The following is a 25992-nucleotide window of genomic DNA, read 5'->3' on the forward strand; positions in this document are numbered from 1 at the left end:
TTTATAGCTCTCAAAAGAAATCAGCATGGCTGCATAAAGAACTCTTTGAAAGACAAAAAGGACAAGTATAAAAAGTGGAAAGAGGGACACATAACTAAGGCAGAAAATCAGCAAATAGCCTGAGCCTGAGGAAAGCTAAGGCTCAAAATGAACTAAAGCTTGTGACAAAAGTAAAAAATAACAAAAAAGCTTCTTTCAACATGTAAAAAATAAGAAAAAAGTTAAGGAAATGATTGGTCCATTAATGGGAGAAAGTGGCAAGAAGTTGACAAGCAACAGGGAGAAAGCAGAACTACTTAACTTGTTTTTTTCATCGGTCTTTACACAAAGGGAAAAAACAGTCCAGCCTATCAAAAATAGTACTGTAAAAAACAGATTAGAAACACAAGTTGAGATAGGCAAGAAAATGGTAAGTGAGCACCTGTCTACCCTAGATGAGTTCAAATCACCAGGACCAGATGGATTACACCCCAAGGTTCTGTAGGAATTGGCAGATGTGATCTCAGAACCACTGAACTTTATCTTTCAAAGATCCTGGAGCACTGGGGAACTACCATAGGACTGGAAAAGAGTTGATGTAGTTCCTATCTTCAAAAAAGGGGAAAAAATGGATCCAGGAAATTACAGATCTATCAGCCTGACTCAATACCTGGGAAGATTCTGGAAAAGATAATCAAGCAATGAATCAGTGAACACCTACAGGCAAACAAAGTCATTACTAAAAGCCAACATGGGTTTGTCAAAAACAGATCATGCCAGACAAATCTTATTGCATTCTTTGACCAGGTGACAAAATTAGTGGACCAGAGAAATACTGTGGATATAATTTACTTGGACTTCAGTAAGGCATTTGATAAAGTAGACCACAACTACTACTTGATAAGATAGAAAAATGTGGGTTAGACAGCATCACCACCAGATGGATTTGTAGCTGGCTGACCAGCCATACTCAGCATGTGGTCCTCAATGGAACTGTATTACATAGAGGGAAGTGTATAGTGGGGTGCCCCTGGACTCTGTTCTGGGCCCAGTACTCTTCAACATCTTCATCAATGATTTGGATGAGGGGATAGATGGGGAACTATCAATTTGCAGACGACACCAAGCTGGCAGGAATAGCCAACACTCCAGAAGATAGGCTTAAGATACAGAAGAATCTTGACAGACAGGCACTATCTAACAAACTGAAATTCAGTGGTGAAAAAAGTAAGGTTCTACATTTAGGCAAGAGAAATCAAATGCACAGGTATAGTATAGGTGGTACCTTGGTCAATAGTAGTAACTGTGAGAGGGATCTCAGAGTCCTAGTGGACAATCACTTAAGTATGAGCCAGCAGTGTGCTTCAGCTGCCAAAAAAGCCAACAGAGTGCTAGGCTGCATTAACAGAGGGATAGAATCAAGATCACATGAAGTGTTAATACCACTTCATAACGCCTTGGTAAGGCCACACTTGGAATACTGCATCTAGTTTTGGTCACCATGATGTAAAAAAGATGTTGAAACTCTAGAAAGAGTACAGAGAAGAGCAACAAAGATGATTAGGGCACTGGAGGCTAAAACATATAAGAAACGGGTATGTCTAATTTAATGAAGAAAAGGATAAGGGGTGACATGATCCAATATCTCAGAGGTTGCCACAAGGAAGAGGGAGTCAAGCTATTTTCCAAAGCACCTGAAGGCAGGACAAGAAGCAACGGATGGAAACTAACCAAAGAGAGAAGCAACCTAGAACTAAGGAGAAACTTCCTGACAGTTAGAACAATTAATCAATGGAATAACCTGCCTCCAGAAGCTGTGAATGCTCCAGCACTGAACGTTTTTAAGAAGAGACTGGACAGCCATTTGTCTTAAATGGTATAGGGTTTCCTGCCTAAGCAGGGAGTTGGACTAGATGACCTCCAAGGTCCCTTCCAACATCATCATCATTATTATTATTATTATTAATAATAATAATAATAATAATAATAATAATAATAATAATAATAATAATAATAATCTGTGAACAAATCATTTTGGTAAATGAAAGACAGTTAACTGACCATGAGGTACATTTGAACCCTTATAATATAGGAGGCGAGGGGTCTGCTTTCTACTTACATGCCCTCATGCACAAGAGGACCAATAGGTTCATTTTCTTATGTGCTTATTATAAATGCTGCCCTACAAGGAATTCAGGCCACAATTGTTGAAATTTAAGTTCAGATTGTTTACAAGACTGTTTAAAATGAACATATACTGTAGTAACTGGCGACAATATAGTCCTATATATATAACTTAAGTGAAAGAGTAAACCTGAAGATGGAGAAAGTGAGATATACATCTCTCCTTGTATAAAGGTTAGAATTGGAGTTGGGATATGGGATCAGGCTTCTGCATGTTAACCTGGATAAACTAATATGCATAGCTAAAGACAGCCAGTATGGGAACCATAGTTTCCATTGTACTTCCAAGTTTACTGAAGCTACTGAATTATAGTACAGTTAAGAAACATATTCTATTGTTTACTTAGAACATATCTGAAGGTTTTTATGAGGTAAGAAGAAACAGCAGTGCCTCCAAAATCCCTTCCAGCCCTATTATTACATATCCTCTAAATTACATCTAGAAGAGCCCACATTATCAATATGTGCTGCAGACTTTATATTCTAGGCATTGTTACCTGATCATTCCACTTGAAATCTGGAGTGATATTTAACCTAACTCTCAGTACAGTACGAGTAATTGGCTGGATGGTGGCTTCTACCAAGATAGAGGGAATTTGCTGGACGCACTGTTTGACCTTTAATCCAATATTTACATGGTGAAGCATATGACCTGCAAAGTAATATGAAACTTGAAACAAAATAATGTTTATAAATATCTAAAGCAGGTGAAGGCAAAGGAACTTTGTTGCTTGTCTTTTATGGTTTCAAGGCTATCAGTGTTATCTGTTACTCTGACCAGCCTTCCCCAACCTGGGGAAGCAAATCAAGAAGAATTCTCACTGTACAAGCAGATCACTGTTTTAAAATTCCTGGTATCTCTTGATGAGGCTGGTCAGTATATATAGTACTAAACCAGATGACCCAATAGTCAGATTAACACATATTTTTAAATCCTTAAGCATCAGGTAGTACATGACAACTTAGGTTCGGAGTATTCTGCAAGAGAAATATTTTTCCAACTTCTAAACCCTTACAGTAGAGCAGCAAGTGAAACAGAGTGTTAAATATTGAGATGCATTCATTCCCCACCCCCACTCCCGGCTCCCCTTGCACCCTACCTATTTCATCTTTCCTCATGTCCTTCAACTTATCAATGGTGAGATTCTTTTGTTCCAGCTTGGTAAGGACTGGTGGTGGCAGGACAGAGAACTGCCGCAAAGGGCTGACCCAACCCCATAGTCGCTTGTCGATAACCTTGCTGAGATTTAGCAGTCGGTATGTCATTGCCGGCCATCGCTTACGAAGGGATACTTCAAAAAGAGCTCGAACGATACGTGCAGCATTCTGTCAAATAAAGCAATGATAGCACGCAATATTACATCTATTCCTTTGCCACTGTCATGTTCACTGGCTTGAATCAGATAGTCACAATGATAGCTGGCATTCGGGATCTTCTCTGTTATGGAACTTACATTGTGAAAATTCCTACAGAAAGATGTAACTGGGAGTTTCACATTTTCCCATAGAACTTGGTTCTGCATGACATTTTCAGATGCTAGCCAGCACCAGACAATTCTTTTTCTTTTGGCAGTATACACAATGCTTTTGTTTACATTTGTTCATTAATGTCTTTTTTATCTTTATACATCACTTTGAAACAGAAAGAAGTCTCCAAAATGATGATAATGATAACAATAACGATAATAATAATACATTATTATTATTATTATTATTATTATTATTATTATTATTATTATTATTATTATTATTATTATTAAAAATGATAAATAATAATAATAAATTAAAAAATATCTGGGTAGCCACTGAAGGAATTGTTGGATATATTCTATAATTCTTACTTCTACATAACAATATTCAGAATCAGCACGGTTGTTGAATTAAGGAAACATACTCTATAGCCCTTTGCAGCACTTATGGATTTCATTAGAGACAGACAAGTACCTTGCTTGACAATTTAGAACATAAACGCAGAGACTTCTGCTTTCTGTGTATGTTAGGTAAGTCATTGGTAGGAGAAAGAACTAAGGTTTACCTGTGCAACATAAGCAGAATCTGAAATTAGGGAAAAGCCATCCATCTCTCCTCGGCTAACATATGTTTGCAGAAGGATATTTATTTTCCCGTAACTGTTCTCCACACCACCAGGTGCAGGAAGTTCACAGAAATTGCTCAGCATGGCTTCTAACTCTTCTATTTCTTCTTCTCTCACCTGAAATATAAATTAATGGACTTTGAAAAGGCTGGTGCAACTTGTTAAATCTTCCACACGCAAATTAAATGTCAATTATCTCTCAATAAATGTGTTTTAAAACATTCTACAGTTTCTGAAAAACAAGTCTCCCAGCACTGTACTTAATGGAGCCTAATTGAAACAATCTTAACGTCACAATTATATTTTATTATGCATCACCTTTTATTAAGATTACCATTGACAGATAAAAATGTACCCCACAAATTAAATATTTTGACCATGCCATCGTTCACCTGATAAGATTTCCCTTTTTATCTGACCTCTAGTCATTTTGGATTAGGGCAAACTTGAATTAACTTTAAATGCATTCATTAAAATGGTACAGTTTGCATGGGGCATATTATGTTTTTAGCTTAAAACTCTGAAGTACTATGATTCATGATATTAAGCCTTTCACTGTTAATAAGATTAAGATTTAATATAACTAAAGATGTATTCATATCTACAGTTTGAATAATGCATAGTATTCCAATTTCTCATTCTTACTTGCAAAACAGACATGAATTTACATATTCTTTGATTTCCTGAAATGTTCTTAGCCTAAAACTTGTTTAAAGAAGGTGCATGTTTGCACTTGACAGGAATCGCTTGAAGGCCATTTCCCTCAAACACTGACCATTTATGCTAAGAAAAAAACCTCACAATAAATAATTTTCAGCAATTATTTTTTTCACTCCCCATCTTTCATCTTAAAAGAGACTCAGTTTTGTTAACCACTGAATGATTGCATTTTGTATGTTGGCACATGTTAGTTCTGGTATAAAAAAAATCAATGGTCAATCAGGCCAATCAATGGCTTGATCAGAAGCACCTATTCTATTCTTCGATCATGTCAATTTTGCTTAATAGAAAGGAGAATCTTATTGCCTACTGGTCAGACCATATATCCCATTTCAAAGCAGATTTGGGAAGTTGCAGTGGTTGTTAATAATCATCTTAGTAAATAAAAGCAAAGGATCTCCTACCACATTCTTTAATTCTTAAAATACTGTTAGAAGGCACTTTTTTTGTAATACTCTGGGATATACCGATTATTGATAGAATTAAACCAAAGTTTTAGTGAATTAAAACCAAATCTAGTGCATATATAAATGATATAAAGACTTCCTCTAGGTAAAATATTTGGTGCATAAAAATAAAGGCAAAATTTTTTAGTTTGAAATGGCCCTTTTGATAGTTCCAGACATGGAACAAAATGTGATAATTTTCAAGTGCATTGCTTTGAGAGTTTCAAGTTGCAATTGGTTTTATTTTCTGCTTGTCACTAAATTTTCCTTAAAATTTTCTCCCAGCTTTGATGGACATTAACAAGAAGTAGTGCTTTTTTTCTAAAAAAAAAAAAAAAAAAAAGGTGCCGGAACTCTCACACGTCATACAACCCGCCTTGCCTACCCTACAAGGTTCCATCCAAAAAAGGTGACGGAACTCCGTTCTGGGCGTTCTATGAGAAAAAAAAGCCCTGACAAGAAGTAACAGAGTATGTTTAAATATAGGTTCTGCTGATTTGGAGAACTAGAACAATATTTTTGTTTTTGGCAATGTTAACTATTATGCATGCAAGAGTTCATACACAGCACAGCCACAAATCCAGTAAATATTCATATGATATATATTGCTGTATTTGTACCTGTAAAGCAGGCATGCTACCAAACTCCTACCAATTAAATATGCCCAGTAGATAAGCTTTGGTCTTGGCTGTTCTCTCAACAAAAATTTCGGAAAAATAAGTAAAAAGTTTGCTGCTCTGGTTGATGCAAATGCATCTTATCATTTTTTTACGTATTTATTTTATTTAAAGATCAATCTTCTGGAGCCTCTCCTAATGCAAACTCTGGTATTCATTATAATGTCATGAACATCCCTCTATATCCTTTATGAGAATGGGAGACACAGACAGACAGAGTGTATGTAGCTGGTTTAATTCAGTGCTAAATTACTGTACCCAAGATACACCGATCCCCCATCTGTATAAAACATGCTTAGATGGGCTTAATTCATAAAAGTAACCATTTCAGAATATCACATTTGACTGAAAACAGAGATTCAGACAAAAAATAAATAAATAAAAACATTCCACCTTCAAGCAAGTTTAGTAGTACCAAAGCTATGTATATTTGCTTTACAAGTGATTGTTGTATAAAATTGAGAAGCTGGGATTTCATGGCTCTACCTGACTGGTTCTAGTGACTGAGAAAAAGGAGAAGGGAAAAGCAGCTGAAGGAGTTGCAGAAAACTAAGATCATCACTGAGATAACAAATTCATTAGAATAATATTGCATACAAACATTTTCCAGAAATACTCTGATACAGATTTTTTTTGTTTTGTTTTGTTTTGTTTTAGAACACCGTATCTCTGACTAAAAACACTTCTAGACACATTTTATAAGACTCTTTCAGGACACTCACAAGAACAGTTTTTAAAGAAGAAGAAGTGTGAAACATTCTAACCTTGATTTGTTCAAATTCTTCGGCTTTAGACACAATAGCAAGAATGTCACCTTCTGTTTTATGAGCATCAAAGAGTTCATTGAAAGTCTGCAAAATCAAGAAACATCAGGTTGCTGTTTAAAGCATTATTTACAAATACACTCCCCTTCCACCCACTAGACACTGAATAAAGATAGGAAGGAACAAATTGCACAGCAAATAGCAATTGCCGTTAGAAAAACACACACTCTTTTTAACTTTGAAAACAAATGCGCAGTTTTCATATACTATAATTTAAAATGTCAGATTGAATTCTGCTAAGTCACTGATTTCCAGAGGGTTTTTATCAAGGAAAAACAACAACCAACCTATTGATATTAAAAATAAATTTAAGCTACCCATACTGAAATGCAAACTGATTAATTATTATGGCAAAATTTTATTGGTATTAAGTCCATTGAAAAATGAAACAAAAATGGAATAAGATTAATTAGAATCTTCACTCATAGAATCTCTGAAATTCAGAAAAATAAAGGCCATCACTTTTTAGAAGTACATTGCAATTTCCAAAATATGTGCATACTCTATGTAGGTAAACATGCTAATAGACCTTTTATGAATATAAATGCTTCCTTTATATTATTTTATGAAATCATTCTTGTGATTTTAGAATCCTCCTTTATTACAGAATGTGAACTATAATATAGATCTGCAATTACTATCTCCACACTGCTGTTTTAGAGCTCTAATCAGACATAGGGTTACAAATTACTCCCTAAAGAAAGACAACAATGTTGTTAACTATAATACCATGCTTTTGCTTCATAATATACCAGATTATAGAGAACATTACCTCGATTGTGTTATATTTAATGTAGTAGTGGCTTGCAATTCTGCCTAAATCAGTTGAAGAAAAAAATCCAGTTCTCTCTTCAAACCGAATCATCCGGGCTTTATCCAGTTTTCGGCCAACTTCAATCACCAACTGTTCTCTGTGCTTCTCTAAACTTGGATCCATCTGAAATACAATCAGGAATTGCATGTTATGGATGGATGGATAGATTTATAAGAGAGAAGGTAAATATGATTTTGTCTTATTTTTTCCTACTCCTTCAGCAAAACACATAGCGATGGGTACATTTTAGTGGATTTTATTTGGGAATTAATAAAGATAAACGATTGATTGAGAATACTTAGAATTAAAATATACTGCTCAAAAAAATAAAGGGAACATTTTACCATGGAACTGAAGGGGTTTGCGTTCCCTTTATTTTTGTGAGCAGTATATTTATTAAGTTAATCTGATCCTCTTATGGTGATACAATGTTTAGAATACCCTAATTTTTGGAGCCCAAAAGGAGACAGAAAATCTCAAGGTAAATTAAGAAAAGAATGGGTATAATTATAGGTGATTTTTGAGGGCTAGTGCCTTATTAGTCCTAACACTTTTGTTCTCAAAGATACTGGATTTTAGGCTTTCTCTTTAAGAGTGAATCCATCCTTGTGAAATAGTGAGAAGTGAAATCTTTATTTGCTATTTGTTTCTGGCAGACTTAGGAAGGCCCTGTCTCCATTTATTTTCTAGTTACAATCAGACACAGTTGCAAGATCCGTGTATAAACTTAACACTAAAACTTTAGATTATAGAACTAATATTCTTTTTCTTTTTGTGCCTGGTCACTCTGAAACGGGGGGGGGGGGCATTTCTCTTTATAATGCAAAGTAGTGTTATTTTCAGCAGGGCATACATGATAAACCTTTCATATTTAGAACTGTATGAGGAACTTTGAGCATTTCCTTTAGTCCTTACTGACTGAACACTTTGCATGTGTGAATACCTATTCTATCTATATTTGATGACAGACTATAATGACTGTGTTATTTGTATTTCATTTTTATGTAAATCTTAACATTTAACACTAAAAAAACTGGCAGAGATTGATAAACAAAAAATGCACATAGGACACACCAATGTGACTAATTTGATAGTGTTCCACATATTTAGCCTAACTGTTGAAAATATCACCTACCATGATGCCCCAGAAAAAAAAACTAAGGATGCTCTTTTACATGTTTCACGCTGAAGATTTTCAAAACATATAGGAGTTGCTGATCTCGGGAAAACCAATAAGGGCAAATATTTAATCTCCCATCAGGAAAGGATTACAGAAACAGAAAGCAACTTAGGTTTTCTGCACATTTTCTACCTGATAAGCTTTGTGACTGATGCCATATACTAATGGGTTTGCTCTCATCCGTACATAAAGGTAAGTGTAACTTATCCACTTTACTGCTTCCTCAACATTTGTCACTGTTCCAAGAGCAATCTGCAAGTGGGGAAAAATAAAAACAAATTTTCATGTTAAAAGGTTAACGTGAAATAAGGTTCACAATATTCCAAGTTTTATATGAGCAGAACTGAATATTCCAGTAGATTATTATAGCAAAACACTAAAAGATTCACCACTGAAGTGGTTGAAATGTACTTTTTTTAAGAACAAAATATATTCCTTAAGACTGCCATTTATTTATTTTTGAGATAGAGTAAAACATAAGTCAAATATGGAAAGAGAGGACAATTATGCGACATTGGACTGAATAGGGGAAACATATGTATATTTCATTCCCTTGTTTACTGTTTAGCTGAGAAGCCTTCTATCCTTAGTTTTCTGCTGAAGATAGGATTATATTTTTCTAATATACAAAAGCAAAGCACTTTTCAGATTGTCAAATTATATTTACTTCAGAAATCAGATTTTCCATTTTGTAATTACTATGATGGAATATATAAGCTCAACCATTCTGGATGCCTGAATTATGTACATTGGGCAAAAATTTAACACTCCATTTTATAAATAAAGCCAGTTTTTCTTTATGGATTCTTTCACAACAAATGACATTCTGAGAAGATTTTTCGAAGGGAGGGAGGAAAAAGGGAGGGAGGAAGACAAGCTGTTTAAATAAGGAATTGCAATCTATCCAAGGTAACTGATATATTTTATAATTTTATGAATTTGAAGGCTGACTTGCTGGAATATCACACAAAGGGTAGAATTAGTCCCCCTCCCCCCCAAAAAAAGCTAAATGCCTATACTTTCTCTTTGATAATCTTGTGCCATAATGCACTAGTTATCTATGTGGCCGCTTAGCATTGAAAATGAATACAATCAATTCCCCCACCCCTCCACACTGGAACATCTACAATTCTAAACATGCATTTAATTGTGGAAGGTAAGATCAATGAGTTCGGACAGAATCACAGCAAAAACAAAACAAAACAAAACCAGTAAATGCAAATTATTTTTCAAAATTCCACGAATGGACTTCAATGATTCTTTGTGGCTGATAAAACTTCCTGAAAGGAAGACAAAGTGTAATTGCCATTCCTAACTATATAGATCTTGTTGCATTTTTAAAATCTGCTCCGGCAGGAGTTCCCCCTTCTCCCACAGTATCTAGCTAACCTTACCTGACTTCAGAAAGTTAACCAGAATTGAGCCAGGCTATTACCTGGATAGAAGATGGGCAGAACATATCAAGGCCAAGAGAAAGACCAGGACTCAGCTGGTAAGTAAGTAAATGAGTGAATGAGTTAATAAACAAAAGAGAAGTTCTAGATAGTTATCAAAAAATTATATGGACATATCCAGGACATGCCCAGGAGTCAATTTAGACTTAAGTATCTTGCTCTGCAAGAACAAATGGCAAATCAGAGGGTGAAAAGGACTTCAGTAAAAAAATAAACTATAAGACTCTTGAATAAACAGACTTTAACATATAAACAAATGGATTCCACTTTGAAATTTATATTTAAACACAATTTATTTTCCTTGAATTTCTTTGACATTTACTAGATAATCAATCCTCATTGCTTACAAATGCCATTCAGCAAATTAGCTAAATTTAATATTCTGGCACCAAGAAACCTCACAGTAGAATGGAACTGTGCCATATGTCAATAGTACTTTCCTGTTCCAAAGGTCACAAATTATTTCTTTCTTAGTCTCCTTTTCATGTTTACTTGTGTCAGCCATGAACCTTGTCTCCAGTTTCCTATGTATTTTATAAGGATGACATGAAATTGTTAAATCTGAACCATCACACATCAGAACATTATCCTACTATCATCAGGGAAAGCAACTCCATGCACGTATGTATTTATTAGATTTTTATTCTGCCTTCCTTACTTTATGAGTAACTCAAGGCAATGATCATATTAAATATTCCTTCCTTCTCCTATTTTATCCACGAAAGCCCTCTGTGGTGGATTGGACTGAGAGAGTGACTGGCCAAAAGTCACCCAACTGATATGAAGCAAATTGCATCACTTCATTATCATGAAATGAAAAGTCAAATATAAGTTTGATAACTGAAACTATATATAGCACACCTCTTATACAATGTGAGTGCAGCTAAATTAAAAGAGATAGAAAACATAACTTGGCTAGAATATTATACTGTTAAATTTATTCTCATGACTCATGGGCATGTCTACCTGTTCAACACTTTAAGATCTATATGAATGCAAACAATATGTTTGCAGGGAATAATGACTTAGATCCAGATGTGATAAGACAATGCAATGCTACTATTACAGTTCACCCAATGCTGAGTAAGAACCTCAGCAAAAATTACTTCTGAAGATTTGCTGCCACCTGGTGTTCATTTCAGTGTGAGCTTTTAAGAATTTAAGTATAAGTAAGAAAAAGTAGAGTTAAACTGAAACTGTATGGAAATAACTGTCTACGAAGTTGCTAAGAGTTGAGCTCGGCTTGAGAGACACTTTATGTTATCCTTTAAGAAAATCACAAACACATATGACTGTAAATAAATCTATTGCAAACCAATGGACAGTCTTTATTGCAAGTATATCTAGAGATTCTAGTTAGATTATTTCTTGAGCGGGGAACTTACATATTTCTTTGATTTATAAACAACTGCTACAGTTGCATGGTTTTTCAAACTTTGAAAATCAACCTTCGGGAAACTTAATGCACCAGATTTTTTTATAAATAGCAAAATAATGTGGACTTTTGTTCCTTTTGTATAGTTCCTCAAGAATCTCAGTTAAGCCATAAAATCAGCTGAGCACCTAAATAAAGTTGTAGTGCAGGTGTGTCAAACTGTCACGTGGAAGCCGCGCCCACCCCATTGCCGGCAATGGCAAAACCGGCCCGGTACGTTGTGCGATGTCACGTGACGTCGCGAGTTTGAAATGCCTGGTGTAGTGAGAAACTTGGAGTTCTTCAGATAAATAGTGCTGAATCATAGTTTCCAGCATAATAACTTGTAAATAAAGAAAAAGTATTCAAAACAGAAGATGCCTGCCTCCTTTCGCAACAAAACATATACAGTTTCCTCTTTACAAATAAACAATGAAGACTGAGCGGGTGCAAAGACATTTCAAATGATAACATTCAGTGGAAGTTATGCAATATAAAATAAAGCTGAAATCTAGAATATAGTCAGTCAATTACCAAAATAACTAGAGAAAAATAATGTCTATATATTTGTCATTTTACTGACAAATCTAAAACACTGAAATATGCCTTTATCCAAATATTTTCCACATATGAACTATTCAAACATATGTATCAGCAAAGGTATATAGTTAAGAAAAACATGACTTAAGTTGAGAGAACATTATAATGAAAGAAACCTTTACAAAAATAAGTATATATTATGTATATACAAACGTTTCAGTCAACATTTTTATATTTGAGGGGGAAAAAACCTGCACAGAAGGCAAAATATATTTTTTTTAAACGGATACAACATCAATTATTTTCTCCAGTGGACTATCATCCTTTTTAGTTTTCCCAGATTGCTTGCTTTGGAATGCTGAAATGGCCATTTCTTTTCTCCAACACATGCATACCAGCTGTTTTAACATTTTATGTCCCAGCTAAGCAATCGTCTATGCACTTATTGTTTTTAAATCATTATCTTTGAACCTTGGTGTCACAGAGGAGAGTTGGATCCAGCCTTTGTGTTATTTCAAGTAATAAATGCAACACTGATAGCCAGTTTGGTATAGTGGTTAAGGCATCAGGCTAGAAACCAAGAGACTGTGAGTTCTAGTCCCAACTTAGGCACAAAGACCTTGGACCAGTCACTTTCTCTCAACCCTAGAAAGAGGCAATGGCAAACCACTTCTGAAAAACCTTGCCAAGAAAACTGCAGGGATTTTCCAGGCAATGTCTGAAAACTGCACAGGATTAAAGGTAAGGAAAGTCAACTCAACACTGCAGATGTTTTCTAGTTATGGCTTCTTTCCACCCTACCACCCACTATCTATATGCNCACGGGAGTAGGCACCTTGCCTCTAGCACGGCAGGAGCAGCTGGGTCCGATGACGCGTAGCAGAAGCCGGATGCTAGCAATTGACACACACACTTTATAAGGGTTTCTCCCAGACTGCTGTTTTAACGCCCTGATGATGTCAGACGGGTTCTGACGAAAGCTTGGCTCAGTAAATTTTTAAACTTTTATACTTTACTTCCAGCTTTGATGGACATTAACAAAAAGCAGTGCTTTTTTTCTAAAAAAAAAAAAAAAAAGGTGACGGAACTCTCACACGTCATACAACCCGCCTTGCCTACCCTACAAGGTTCCATCCAAAAAAGATGCCGGAACTCCGTTCTGGGCGTTCTATGAGAAAAAAAAGCCCTGACAAGAAGTAACAAGAATATGTTTAAATATAGGTTCTGCTGATTTGGAGAACTAGAACAATATTTTTGTTTTTGGCAATGTTAACTATTATGCATGCAAGAGTTCATACACAGCACAGCCACAAATCCAAGTAAATATTCATAAGATATATATTGCTGTATTTGTACCTGTAAGGTACACTCCTACCAATTAAATATGCCCAGTAGATAGGCTTTGGTCTTGGCTGCTCTCTCAACCAAAATTTCGGAAAAATAAGTAAAATTTTTGCTGCTCTGGTTGATGCAACTGCATCTTATCATTTTTTTATGTATTTATTTTTATTTAAAGATCAATCTTCTGGAGCCTCTCCTAATGCAAACTCTGGTATTCATTATAATGTCATGAACATCCCTCTATATCTTTTATGAGAATGGGAGACACAGACAGACAGAGTGTATGTAGCTGGTTTAATTCAGTGCTAAATTACTGTACCCAAGATACACCGATCCCTCATGTGTATAAAACATGCTTAGATGGGCTTAATTCATAAAAGTAACCATTTCAGAAAATCACATTTCACTGAAAACAGAGATTCAGACAAAAAAAAATAAAATAAAAACATTCCACCTTCAAGCAAGTTTAGTAGTACCAAAGCTATGTATATTTGCTTTACAAGTGATTGTTATATAAAATTAAGAAGCTGGGATTTCATGGCTCTACCTGACTGATTCTAGTGGCTGAGAAAAAGGAGAAGGGAAAAGCAGCTGAAGAAGTTGCAGAAAACTAAGATCATCACTGAGATAACAAATTCATTAGAATAATATTGCATACAAACATTTTCCAGAAATACTCTGATACAGATTTTTTTTAATTTTGTTTTAGAACACCATATCTCTGACTAAAAACACTTCTAGACACATTTTATAAGACTCTTTCAGGACACTCACAAGAACAGTTTTTAAAAAAGAAGAAGTGTGAAACATTCTCACCTTGATTTGTTCAAATTCTTCGGCTTTAGACACAATAGCAAGAATGTCACCTTCTGTTTTATGAGCATCAAAGAGTTCATTGAAAGTCTGCAAAATCAAGAAACATCAGGTTGCTGTTTAAAGCATTATTTACAAATACACTCCCCTTCCACCCAGTAGACACTGAATAAAGATAGGAAGGAACAAATTGCACAGCAAATAGCAATTGCCATTAGAAAAACACACACTCTCTTTTTAACTTTGAAAACAAATGCACAGTTTTCATATACTATAATTTAAAATGTCAGATTGAACTCTGCTAAGTCACTGATTTCCAGAGGGTTTTTTATCAAGGAAAAACAACAACCAATCTATTGATATTAAAAATAAATTTAAGCTACCCATATTGAAATGCAAACTGATTAATTATTATGGCAAAATTTTATTGATATTAAGTCCATTGAAAAATGAAACAAAAATTGAATAAGATTAATTAGAATTTTCACTCATAGAATCTCTGAAATTCAGAAAAATAAAGGCCATTACTTTTTAGAAGTACATTGCAATTTCCAAAATATGTGCATACTCTATGTAGGTAAACATGCTAATAGACCTTTTATGAATATAAATGCTTCCTACATATTATTTTATGAAATCATTCTTGTGATTTTAAAATCCTCCTTTATTACAGAATGTGAACTATAATATAGATCTGCAATTACTATCTCCACACTGCTGTTTTAGAGCTCTAATCAGACATAGGGTTACAAATTACTCCCTAAAGAAAGACAACAATGTTGTTAAATATAATACCATGCTTTTGCTTCATAATATACCATATTATAGAGAACATTACCTCGATTGTGTTATATTTAATGTAGTAGTGGCTTGCAATTCTGCCTAAATCAGTTGAAGAAAAAAATCCAGTTCTCTCTTCAAACCGAATCATCCGGGCTTTATCCAATTTTCGGCCAACTTCAATCACCAACTGTTCTCTGTGCTTCTCTAAACTTGGATCCATCTGAAATACAATCAGGAATTGCATGTTATGGATGGATGGATAGATTTATAAGAGAGAAGGTAAATATGATTTTGTCTTATTTTTTCCTACCCCTTCAGCAAAACACATAGCGCTGGGTACATTTTAGTGGATTTTATTCTGGAATTAATAAAGATAAACGATTGATTGAGAATACTTAGAATTAAAATATACTGCTCAAAAAAATAAAGGGAACATTTTACCATGGAACTGAAGGGGTTTGCATTCCCTTTATTTTTGTGAGCAGTATATTTATTAAGTTAATCTGATCCTCTTATGGTGATATAATGTTAAGAATACCCTACTTTTTGGAGCCCAAAAGGAGACAGAAAATCTCAAGGTAAATTAAGAAAAGAATGGGTATAATTATAGGTGATTTTTGAGGGCTAGTGCCTTATTAGTCCTAACACTTTTGTTCTCAAAGATACTGGATTTTAGGCTTTCTCTTTAAGAGTGAATCCATCCTTGTGAAATAGTGAGAAGTGAAATCTTTATTTGCTATTTGTTTCTGGCAGACTTAGGAAAGCCCTGTCTCCATTTATTTTCTAGTTACAATCAGACACAGTTGCAAGATCCGTGTATAAACTTAACACTAAAACTTTAGATTATCGAACTAATATTCTTTTTCTTTTTGTGCCTGGTCACTCTGAAACGGAGGGGGGGCATTTCTCTTTATACTGCAAAGTAGTGTTATTTTCAGCAGGGCATACATGATAAACCTTTCATATTTAGAACTGTATGAGGAACTTTGAGCATTTCCTTTAGTCCTTACTGACTGAACACTTTGCATGTGTGAATACCTATTCTATCTATATTTGATGACAGACTATAATGACTGTGTTATTTGTATTTCATTTTTATGTAAATCTTACATTTAACACTAAAAAAACTGGCAGAGATTGATAAACAAAAAATGCACATAGGACACACCAATGTGACTAATTTGATAGTGTTCCACATATTTAGCCTAACTGTTGAAAATATCACCTACCATGATGCCCCAGAAAAAAAAACTAAGGATGCTCTTTTACATGTTTCACGCTGAAGATTTTCAAAACATATAGGAGTTGCTGATCTCGGGAAAACCAACAAGGGCAAATATTTAATCTCCCATCAGGAAAGGATTACAGAAACAGAAAGCAACTTAGGTTTTCTGCACATTTTCTACCTGATAAGCTTTGTGACTGATGCCATATACTAATGGGTTTGCTCTCATCCGTACATAAAGGTAAGTGTAACTTATCCACTTTACTGCTTCCTCAACATTTGTCACTGTTCCAAGAGCAATCTGCAAGTGGGGAAAAATAAAAACAAATTTTCATGTTAAAAGGTTAACGTGAAATAAAGTTCATAATATTCCAAGTTTTATATGAGCAGAACTGAATATTCCAGTAGATTATTATAGCAAAACACTAAAAGATTCACCACTGAAGTGGTTGAAATGTACTTTTTTTTAGAACAAAATATATTCCTTAAGACTGCCATTTATTTATTTTTGAGATAGAGTAAAACATAAGTCAAATATGAAAAGAGAGGACAATTATGCGACATTGGACTGAATAGGGGAAACATATGTATATTTCATTCCCTTGTTTACTGTTTAGCTGAGAAGCCTTCTATCCTTAGTTTTCTGCTGAAGATAGGATTATATTTTTCTAATATACAAAAGCAAAGCACTTTTCAGATTGTCAAATTATATTTACTTCAGAAATCACATTTTCCATTTTGTAATTACTATGATGGAATATATAAGCTCAACCATTCTGGATGCCTGAATTATGTACATTGGGCAAAAATTTAACACTCCATTTTATAAATAAAGCCAGTTTTTCTTTATGGATTCTTTCACAACAAATGACATTCTGAGAAGATTTTTCCGAAGGAAGGGAGGAAAAAGGGAGGGAGGAAGACAGGCAGACAGGCATGTTGGCAAGCTGTTTAAATAAGGAATTGCAATCTATCCAAGGTAACTGATACATTTTATAAAGTATAATATAGCTGAATTTGAAAGCTGACTTGCTGGAATATCACACAAAGGGTAGAATTAGTCCCCCTCCCCCCAAAAAAGCTAAATGCCTATACTTCCTCTTTGATAATCTTGTGCCATAATGCACTAGTTATCTATGCGGCCGCTTAGCATTGAAAATGAATACAATCAATTCTCCCACCCCTCCACACTGGAACATCTACAATTCTAAACATGCATTTAATTGTGGAAAGTAAGATCAATGAGTTCGGACAGAATCACAGCAAAAACAAAACAAAACCAGTAAATGCAAATTATTTTTCAAAATTCCACGAATGGACTTCAATGATTCTTTGTGGCTGATAAAACTTCCTGAAAGGAAGACAAAGTGTAATTGCCATCCCTAACTATATAGATCTTGTTGCATTTTTAAAATCTGCTCCAGCAGGAGTTCCCCCTTCTCCCACAGTATCTAGCTAACCTTACCTGACTTCAGAAAGTTAACCAGAATTGAGCCAGGCTATTACCTGGATAGAAGATGGGCAGAACATATCAAGGCCAAGAGAAAGACCAGGACTCAGCTGGTAAGTAAGTGAGTGAATGAATGAGTTAATAAACAAAAGATAAGTTCTAGATAGTTATCAAAAAACTATATGGACATATCTAGGACACGCCCAGGAGTCAATTTAGACTCAAGTAACTTGCTCTGCAAGAACAAATGGCAAATCAGAGGGTGAAAAGAACTTCAGTAAAAAAATAAACAAGACTCTTGAATAAACAGACTTTAACATATAAACAAATGGATTCCACTTTGAAATTTACATTTAAACACAATTTATTTTCTTTGAATTTCTTTGACATTTACTAGATAATCAATCCTCATTGCTTACAAATGCCATTCAGCAAATTAGCTAAATTTAATATTCTGGCACCAAGAAACCTCACAGTAGAATGGAACTGTGCCATATGTCAATAGTACTTTCCTGTTCCAAAGGTCACAAATTATTTCTTTCTTAGTCTCCTTTTCATGTTTACTTGTGTCAGCCATGAACCTTGTCTCCAGTTTCCTATGTATTTTATAAGGATGCCATGAAATTGTTAAATTTGAACCATCACACATCAGAACATTATCCTACTATCATCAGGGAAAGCAACTCCATGCATGTATGTATTTATGTATGTATTAGATTTTTATTCTGCCTTCCTTACTTTATGAGTAACTCAAGGCAATGATCATATTAAATATTCCTTCCTCCTCCTATCTTACCCACGAAAGCCCTGTGTGGTGGATTGGACTGAGAGAGTGACTGGCCAAAAGTCACCCAACTGATATGAAGCAAATTGCATCACTTCATTATCATGAAATGAAAAGTCAAATATAAGTTTGATAACTGAAACTTTATATAGCACATCTCTTATACAATGTGAGTGCAGCTAAATTAAAAGAGAGAGAAAACATAACTTGGCTAGTATATTATACTGTTAAATTTATTCTCATGACTCATGGGCATGTCTACCTGTTCAACACTTTAAAATCTATATGAATGCTAACAATATGTTTGCAGGGAATAATGATTTAGATCCAGATGTGATAAGACAATGCAATGCTACTATTACAGTTCACCCACTGCTGAGTAAAAACCTCAGCAAAAATTACTTCTGAAGATTTGCTGCCACCTGGTGTTCATTTCAGTGTGAGCTTTTAAGAATTTAAGTATAAGTAAGAAAAAGTAGAGTTAAATTGAAACCTAGAAAGTCTAGAATAAAGAATTGAAAAACAAAAGGCAGCAATGCAAACCCATAATGTTACCCAAAATAACTGTATGGAAATAACTGTCTATGAAGTTGCTAAGAGTTGAGCTCGGCTTGAGAGACACTTTATGTTACCCTTTAAGAAAATCACAAACACATATGACTGTAAATAAATCTATTGCAAACCAAATGGACAGTCTTTATTGCAAGTATATCTAGAGATTCTAGTTAGATTGTTTCTTGAGCGGGGAACTTACATATTTCTTTGATTTATAAACAACTGCTACAGTTGCATGGTTTTTCAAACTTTGAAAATCAACCTTTGGGAGACTTAATGCACCAGATTTTTTTATAAATAACAAAATAATGTGGACTTTTGTTCCTTTTGCATAGTTCCTCAAGAATCTCAGTTAAGCCATAAAATCAGCTGAGCACCTAAATAAAGGTGTAGTGCAGGTGTGTCAAACTGTCACGTGGAAGCCGCACCCACCCCATTGCCGGCAATGGCAAAACAGGCCCGGCACGTTGCGCAATGTCACGTGACGTCGCGAGTTTGAAATGTCTGGTGTAGTGAGAAACTTGGAGTTCTTCAGATAGATAGTGCTGAATCATAGTTTCCAGCATAATAACTTGTAAATAAAGAAAAAGTATTCAAAACAGAAGATGCCTGCCTCCTTTCGCAACAAAACATATACAGTTTCCTCTTTACAAATAAACAATGAAGACTGAGCGGGCGCAAAGACATTTCAAATGATAACATTCAGTGGAAGTTATGCAATATAAAATAAAGCTGAAATCTAGAATATAGTCAGTCAATTACCAAAATAACTAGAGAAAAATAATGTCTATATATTTGTCATTTTACTGACAAATCTAAAACACTGAAATATGCCTTTATCCAAATATTTTCCACATATGAACTATTCAAACATATGTATCAGCAAAGGTATATAGTTAAGAAAAACATGACTTAAGTTGAGAGAACATTATAATGAAAGAAACCTTTACAAAAATAAGTATATATTATGTATATACAAACGTTTCAGTCAACATTTTTATATTTGAGGGGGAAAAAACCTGCACAGAAGGCAAAATGTATTTTTTTTAAAACGGATACAACATCAATTATTTTCTCCAGTGGACTATCATCCTTTTTAGTTTTCCCAGATTGCTTGCTTTGGAATGCTGAAATGGCCATTTCTTTTCTCCAACACATGCATACCAGCTGTTTTAACATTTTATGTCCCAGCTAAGCAATTGTCTATGCACTTATTGTTTTTAAATCATTATCTTTGAACCTTGGTGTCACAGAGGAGAGTTGGATCCAGCCTTTGTGTTATTTCAAGTAATAAATGCAACACTGATAGCCAGTTTGGTATAGTGGTTAAGGCATCAGGCTAGAAACCAAGAGACTGTGAGTTCTAGTCCCAACTTAGGCACAAAGACGAACCTGGTCAGTGAAAGAGAGTTGGGATCTTTCTCCGTTACCGTTTGGTGAAGACTTTTTGGAACGGTTCTTTTGACGTCCCTAAAAGGTCCGTTACAGACTTTTGACGTGTCCTAATTTCCATTCCTTTCAGTTGAGTTGTGACGTCTACAAAAGATCAATACCGAAGAAAGGTGGGATGGTGGGTGATAGATATACGCACTTATTGCCCATTTTACCTATTGTTATGATAAACGATGATTCGGGCATATAGGTATCAATCCTGATCCCTACCCAGAGACTGGCAGAACTAGTTGCACGGTAACATTCTCCATTCCTGCCATGTCTAATCAAGGCAATCCTCTTCCATGTCTCATTCTAAACTAAGCTTCCCAAGATGTCGGCTTAACTCCAGAGCAAGTGGTCTTCCTAAGCACAACAAAGAAAACGCAGTTTCCAAATGGTGAGTTGTGAGAATTTCAGTTGAAGGCAAATTTTAGACAGCTTCTCTGCAACCCTTGGTACATGTTTATAGCTGCAAGTACTCTAGAGTGGAACCTCTTTTTAGAATTCCAGCTTATTCAGAACTGTAAGACACCTATTATTTTGTCTTTTAGATTCCCATTGAATTATCTCTTTACAAACAGTAGATGTGAAAGGTATTTTTTTCTTTTATTTCCATCCTTTTAATGCATTCATCACACTGATGCAGTATTTAAACGTTTTAGCGTTTAAACTGTTTTAAGGTAACTATATCTGAAGTAGTGTTTGTGTGTGTGCATGCACGCACACACACACACCCAAACACACATCTTAGAAAATATTTTTGTGCATGATCCCCACAAGGGCGTCTATTTTAGGTTAAAGAATCCATAACTATGGTTAGATGCTTACGGCACCAACAAACCATAGTGCATTGTAACAACAAGCTCAATTTCCCAAATAGTAGCTCGCATGGAGTCATAAAGACGCCATGACAAAATTATTAGCTGGCTGGGAAAAACCCAGTTTGTAAAAAAACAAGAACAGCTTAGCATAAAGAAAACCAAAAGGAGAGAAAACTTCAAAAAAGTATAGAAAGGGCAAAATATGGCAAATGAAAAGAGAATGCCATGGAAAGGTTCTAAAAGATGCTAAATACTGTACCATTTTGTTGCAGGTCCCAGTTGCTGAATTTCAAACATAAATGTTTAACTTCAATCAATCTTCCTATAACTTAAGGTAATTTCTGCCCTGTTGTCTGTATACCCAATTCTTAAAACAGCTGTTCAGGTAGTCTGATAGTACTCTGGGACTCTGATATGATTAGGCCAATTTCAATTAATGCCTTTCTTCTCATTTAAGCGTTAAATATCAGTGATGAGAAAATTCAAGAACAGCTTTTTCAAAGGTACAATGAATTGCAATAGGAAAAGGAGAGGTGGATGAAATATTTCATGGTATGAATGGCACATCTTTTGCAGGGATATTTATCTGAAAGCCTCAGTGCTGCACAAAACTTCTTCCACAAAACGATTCAGAGGCAAACTCCAGAACCATTCCAAACATTTTCCTACCAAACTGGAATCTCAGTGTGGGTAAATGGAAGGATTATCTGAACTGTGTTCAATTAACATAATTTTAATTGATTTTAAACTGAATGCTGATTGCATGTTTCATTTGTTCTTTCTCGGGCAGTATTGCCCACAAAATTTAACCTTAAATCTATTCTCCAGGAAGACTCCAAAGCCATTTTTCCCCCCTCAGGTCATTGCAAAAGCTAGTTAAGCAAAAAGAAAAGATATTTATACGAAGATTGGATCTGAAAGAGATAAATGACTGAGTTACAACCAAGGGAAATGAAAAACTTTTGTAATTGGCCTGACTTACAATCGATTTTCTGTAATCAAGCAAATAACGATCTTTCATGCCTTATCATGTCAGCAGGAAAAGTCATGTCCAGTGTTCCAGAGTATATAAAAAAATTATAGTTTCATGGCCCTGTCAGGGTTTCACACTTTTGCTTATCAGCATTTTCAGTAACACTAGCCGAGATGCATTGCAATTTTCACTAATATAAGTTTATTTGAAATCATTAACACACTTCAGCATTGACCCTCGGTTGTCAGAACTGGCACAGTTCCTGACCACTGAAGATTAATTTTATGCTTACTGTGCACTAGATCTTTTAAACAACAATTAAACTTTTTCAAAATACAAAATTGGGTTTTTGGGAAGGCCAAAGAAAAATTAGTTTTCATAGCTTTTCTTCTATGCAATAGAAAGAAATAGAAATAAGTGAAATCAAGTTGTTTCCGTGTGGGCAGCATTCTAATCAACACATATACATAATCTATATTCAAAATGAAAAGAAACGTTGAAAACAAGCATAGCTGCCTTTCTTTTCCGTTTAGTTCTCTGTTAGTACTTCTAAAATCACATTATTTTCCTGGAACCTTGGAAAAAACAAGTAATTAAAATGATTGGTGTAATCCAACATTGCAAGACTGCAGAGAAAAGGTGACCAAAGGAGGTTTACTGAATGAGTTGTCTCCTCGTGCAGTTTTGAGCATTTTATTCAATAGTTATCTCCATATCAATGCCGTCCATAATGAAAATGGACCTAACTGCAACCCTATCTACTTTGTTGTTCTATTTTCTCCCATGTCCAACCATATTCATTTACAAATCCAACTTTCAGGATATAAATATAACTGGTCCTCTCCTTCAATTGTTCCCAGCAACAGGTATTTCAGAACTATGCTAATTCTTATACAGTTAACATATTTCTCTAATTCTCATTTAAAACAAAGTAAGGCAACACCCATGATCACAAACTGTGAAATTGAATTTGTTAAATTAACTACATGAATTTCTCCTTGCATGATAAAAGTATGCAAGAAATATGCTGGAATAATGTTTTATTCACAAAACAATGTATTGTTTCTGTTGTTCCACCGTGGAAGGTTATTGAATCAGACATGTTTCTTCTGAAAATACTCCTTTGGCAAACCAAGGGTTTAGAATCTTTGTGCACCTATATTATACACACACACAAAAATTGCAACATAACATGTGATGATGGCATTGCAAATTGGCTCCCAACTCATCCTCATTCCCAAATGTTTCAGATTTAGGGCCAAGTTCTTTCTTTAAACTAACACTGTTTCTACCCGGCTCCATACCATACTGGGTCAACATGGGTTGTGCAAAGCAAGTGAAACAATCTCTTTGCAAAATACACTGGCATAAGGAAGGCATCACTTCCCTAAGTATTCAACTAGAGCCATTCTTCAGAAGACTTGGATACCTTAGGATAGGGATATAAGACAGGGATATAAGACAGATGGATAGAGAGAGAGACAAACAGTCAGATTTAAATTATCTTCCCTCAAAACCCACAGGAGTAAATTGGTTGTTTCAGCATCAAATTGCTTTCTTCTTAAATGCCAAATTTTGGGCCCATCAGGACGAGAGAGCAGTGGTGGGATTCAGCCGGTTTGCATCACTTTGGCAGAACTGGTAGCTAATTTTTTGTTCCGCAGGCCCAGAATTGACTTCCGGAAGCATCATCCACACAGAGAACCGGTTGTTTATATATTTGAATCCCACCACTGAGAGAGGGGCTTTAGAGATGAAGCCAATCTGTTTCTGTTTCATTTCTGGAAAGCTGTGTTAATTACTCCCATTTGGAGTTATGTACTTCTAAATTTGGGGTCTCTGGGGTAGACATTGACTCATGCCAATCAAATGCTTTTCTACCAGTGAAGTCTTGCTCAGAATTAGCAATCCACAAAATGATTTGAAAGGACAGAAAGTTCCAGGGAATATTAAAGCATTTCATTATTTTCTCTTGGGTCATACCAATCCATTTGTTCAAGGGACTGTCCAGAAATGTCCTTTAAGTAAATTGGAAATGATTTATGACGTTTACTTCTGAAAAAGCAATGGCGTCCCAACTGGGGTAATTTATTCTATTCCAGAAGACAAGAAAAACATTTTGTCCCCATTCTGCATATTCTAGTTTTGTTTTTTTGTTTTTGTTTTTTAAAAAAGAGGGTAAGACTTATCTTTCAAAATCAAGTGGTCTTGAAAAGCAAACTCTTAGAAAGAACACAACAGATTAGGATGAGCCAGATCTCCAGATATGGTGAATAACATACTCATTTCAGTATTATTCATAGAATACTGTCTATATCATTTCTTGATTTTAGAAGTACACATAATTTCCCAGAAACAATATTGAAATACTCCTTCCTTTGAGGCATTATATTTCTTGTTTAATATGTTACCAGTGTCACGGCATATCCATGCAAAACAGTTTATGAAAAGAGTTACAATTTATAGATCTGAATATAAATAGCATTGTTTGCCCACTCCCTCCTCCATTTTATTTATACTATTCTTTAAAGGCCTGTATATATTAAGTATGTGGAATTGATTAATAAAACGCACCTCTGCATTCAAGTGGTCTGCAAGGCTTTCAAGAAACTGACTTTCAATTGGATTCTGCTGAGTAAGCAGAGTCAGATAATGACTGAGCTTCTCGTGTGATGTAATAATGACACCTTCTCCAAATTTATCAAACTGGGGCCGTCCAGCTCGACCAAATATCTGCATGACATCTAAAATTCCAAGGTCAACAAAGGATCCTCTTTTTGCAGCATAGATCTGTGTTCCCTGTTTGACAAAAAGTTAATAAAAATTAACATAAACATACATCATTATAAATCAGATGAGCTGGAGACCAAAATTAGGCAAATACAAAAGGCTTTGAAAAAGTGTACTTAAGTTGATCCTTTTATAACCTGTGATATATTTAAATCTTTACTATCCAACTTGGTTCTCCCAAAGGAGAGAGTCAGTTTAACAATCAACCTCTCCGAACACTGCTAGATAATTGGCAGCAGATCTTTCCTCTCCTCTTCTACAAATAGTGAAAAAAAACATGTTCCCTGACACTTGATGGATGTCTAATGGCCAAAATAGACAGAACATATGCTTTTACCTTAATGATGACTGCATGAGCTGGAAGATTGACACCCCAGGCTAATGTAGCTGTACAAACCAAGACTTTTATGTAACCACGAGAAAACAAGTTTTCCACCAAAGTTCTGTCTTGCCGAAGCATTCCTGCATGATGAATGCTGAATCCATCTGGAAACATTTCACGTAATTGCTTGTTTCTGGATTTCTGCACCTTTTCATTGGTAAAGGAAATACATACAAAATTAATACAGTGTTTACAGAAAAACACAGCAATTCAAGCATGTACGAAAACCACAGATTTTCCATGTGTGTATTAATAGGATGCAAACTTATGTAAGACCCTGAGCAAAACGGACATCTAAAATACTTTTAGATATC

At 35.0% G+C, this 25992-nt stretch overlaps 1 protein-coding gene across 1 annotated transcript in view; it reads right to left on the bottom strand.

The window, feature by feature from the left end:
• Nucleotides 1-25992, bottom strand: part of ASCC3 (activating signal cointegrator 1 complex subunit 3) — a gene marked incomplete at its 5' end in the record, with an annotated part of 204773 nt that overhangs the window by 82721 nt on the left and 96060 nt on the right. The window contains 8 exons of the mRNA XM_015818005.1: nt 2661-2815; nt 3264-3489; nt 4199-4375; nt 14485-14571; nt 15320-15484; nt 16671-16790; nt 25081-25305; nt 25634-25825. Of these exons, the coding sequence (XP_015673491.1) occupies nt 2661-2815; nt 3264-3489; nt 4199-4375; nt 14485-14571; nt 15320-15484; nt 16671-16790; nt 25081-25305; nt 25634-25825 (1347 nt within the window). The remainder of the gene's footprint in view (nt 1-2660; nt 2816-3263; nt 3490-4198; nt 4376-14484; nt 14572-15319; nt 15485-16670; nt 16791-25080; nt 25306-25633; nt 25826-25992) is intronic.

Source organism: Protobothrops mucrosquamatus, unplaced genomic scaffold, assembly GCF_001527695.2.
Source record: "Protobothrops mucrosquamatus isolate PMUCROS unplaced genomic scaffold, P.Mucros_1.0 scaffold663, whole genome shotgun sequence".
Taxonomy (NCBI): Eukaryota; Metazoa; Chordata; class Lepidosauria; order Squamata; family Viperidae; genus Protobothrops; species Protobothrops mucrosquamatus.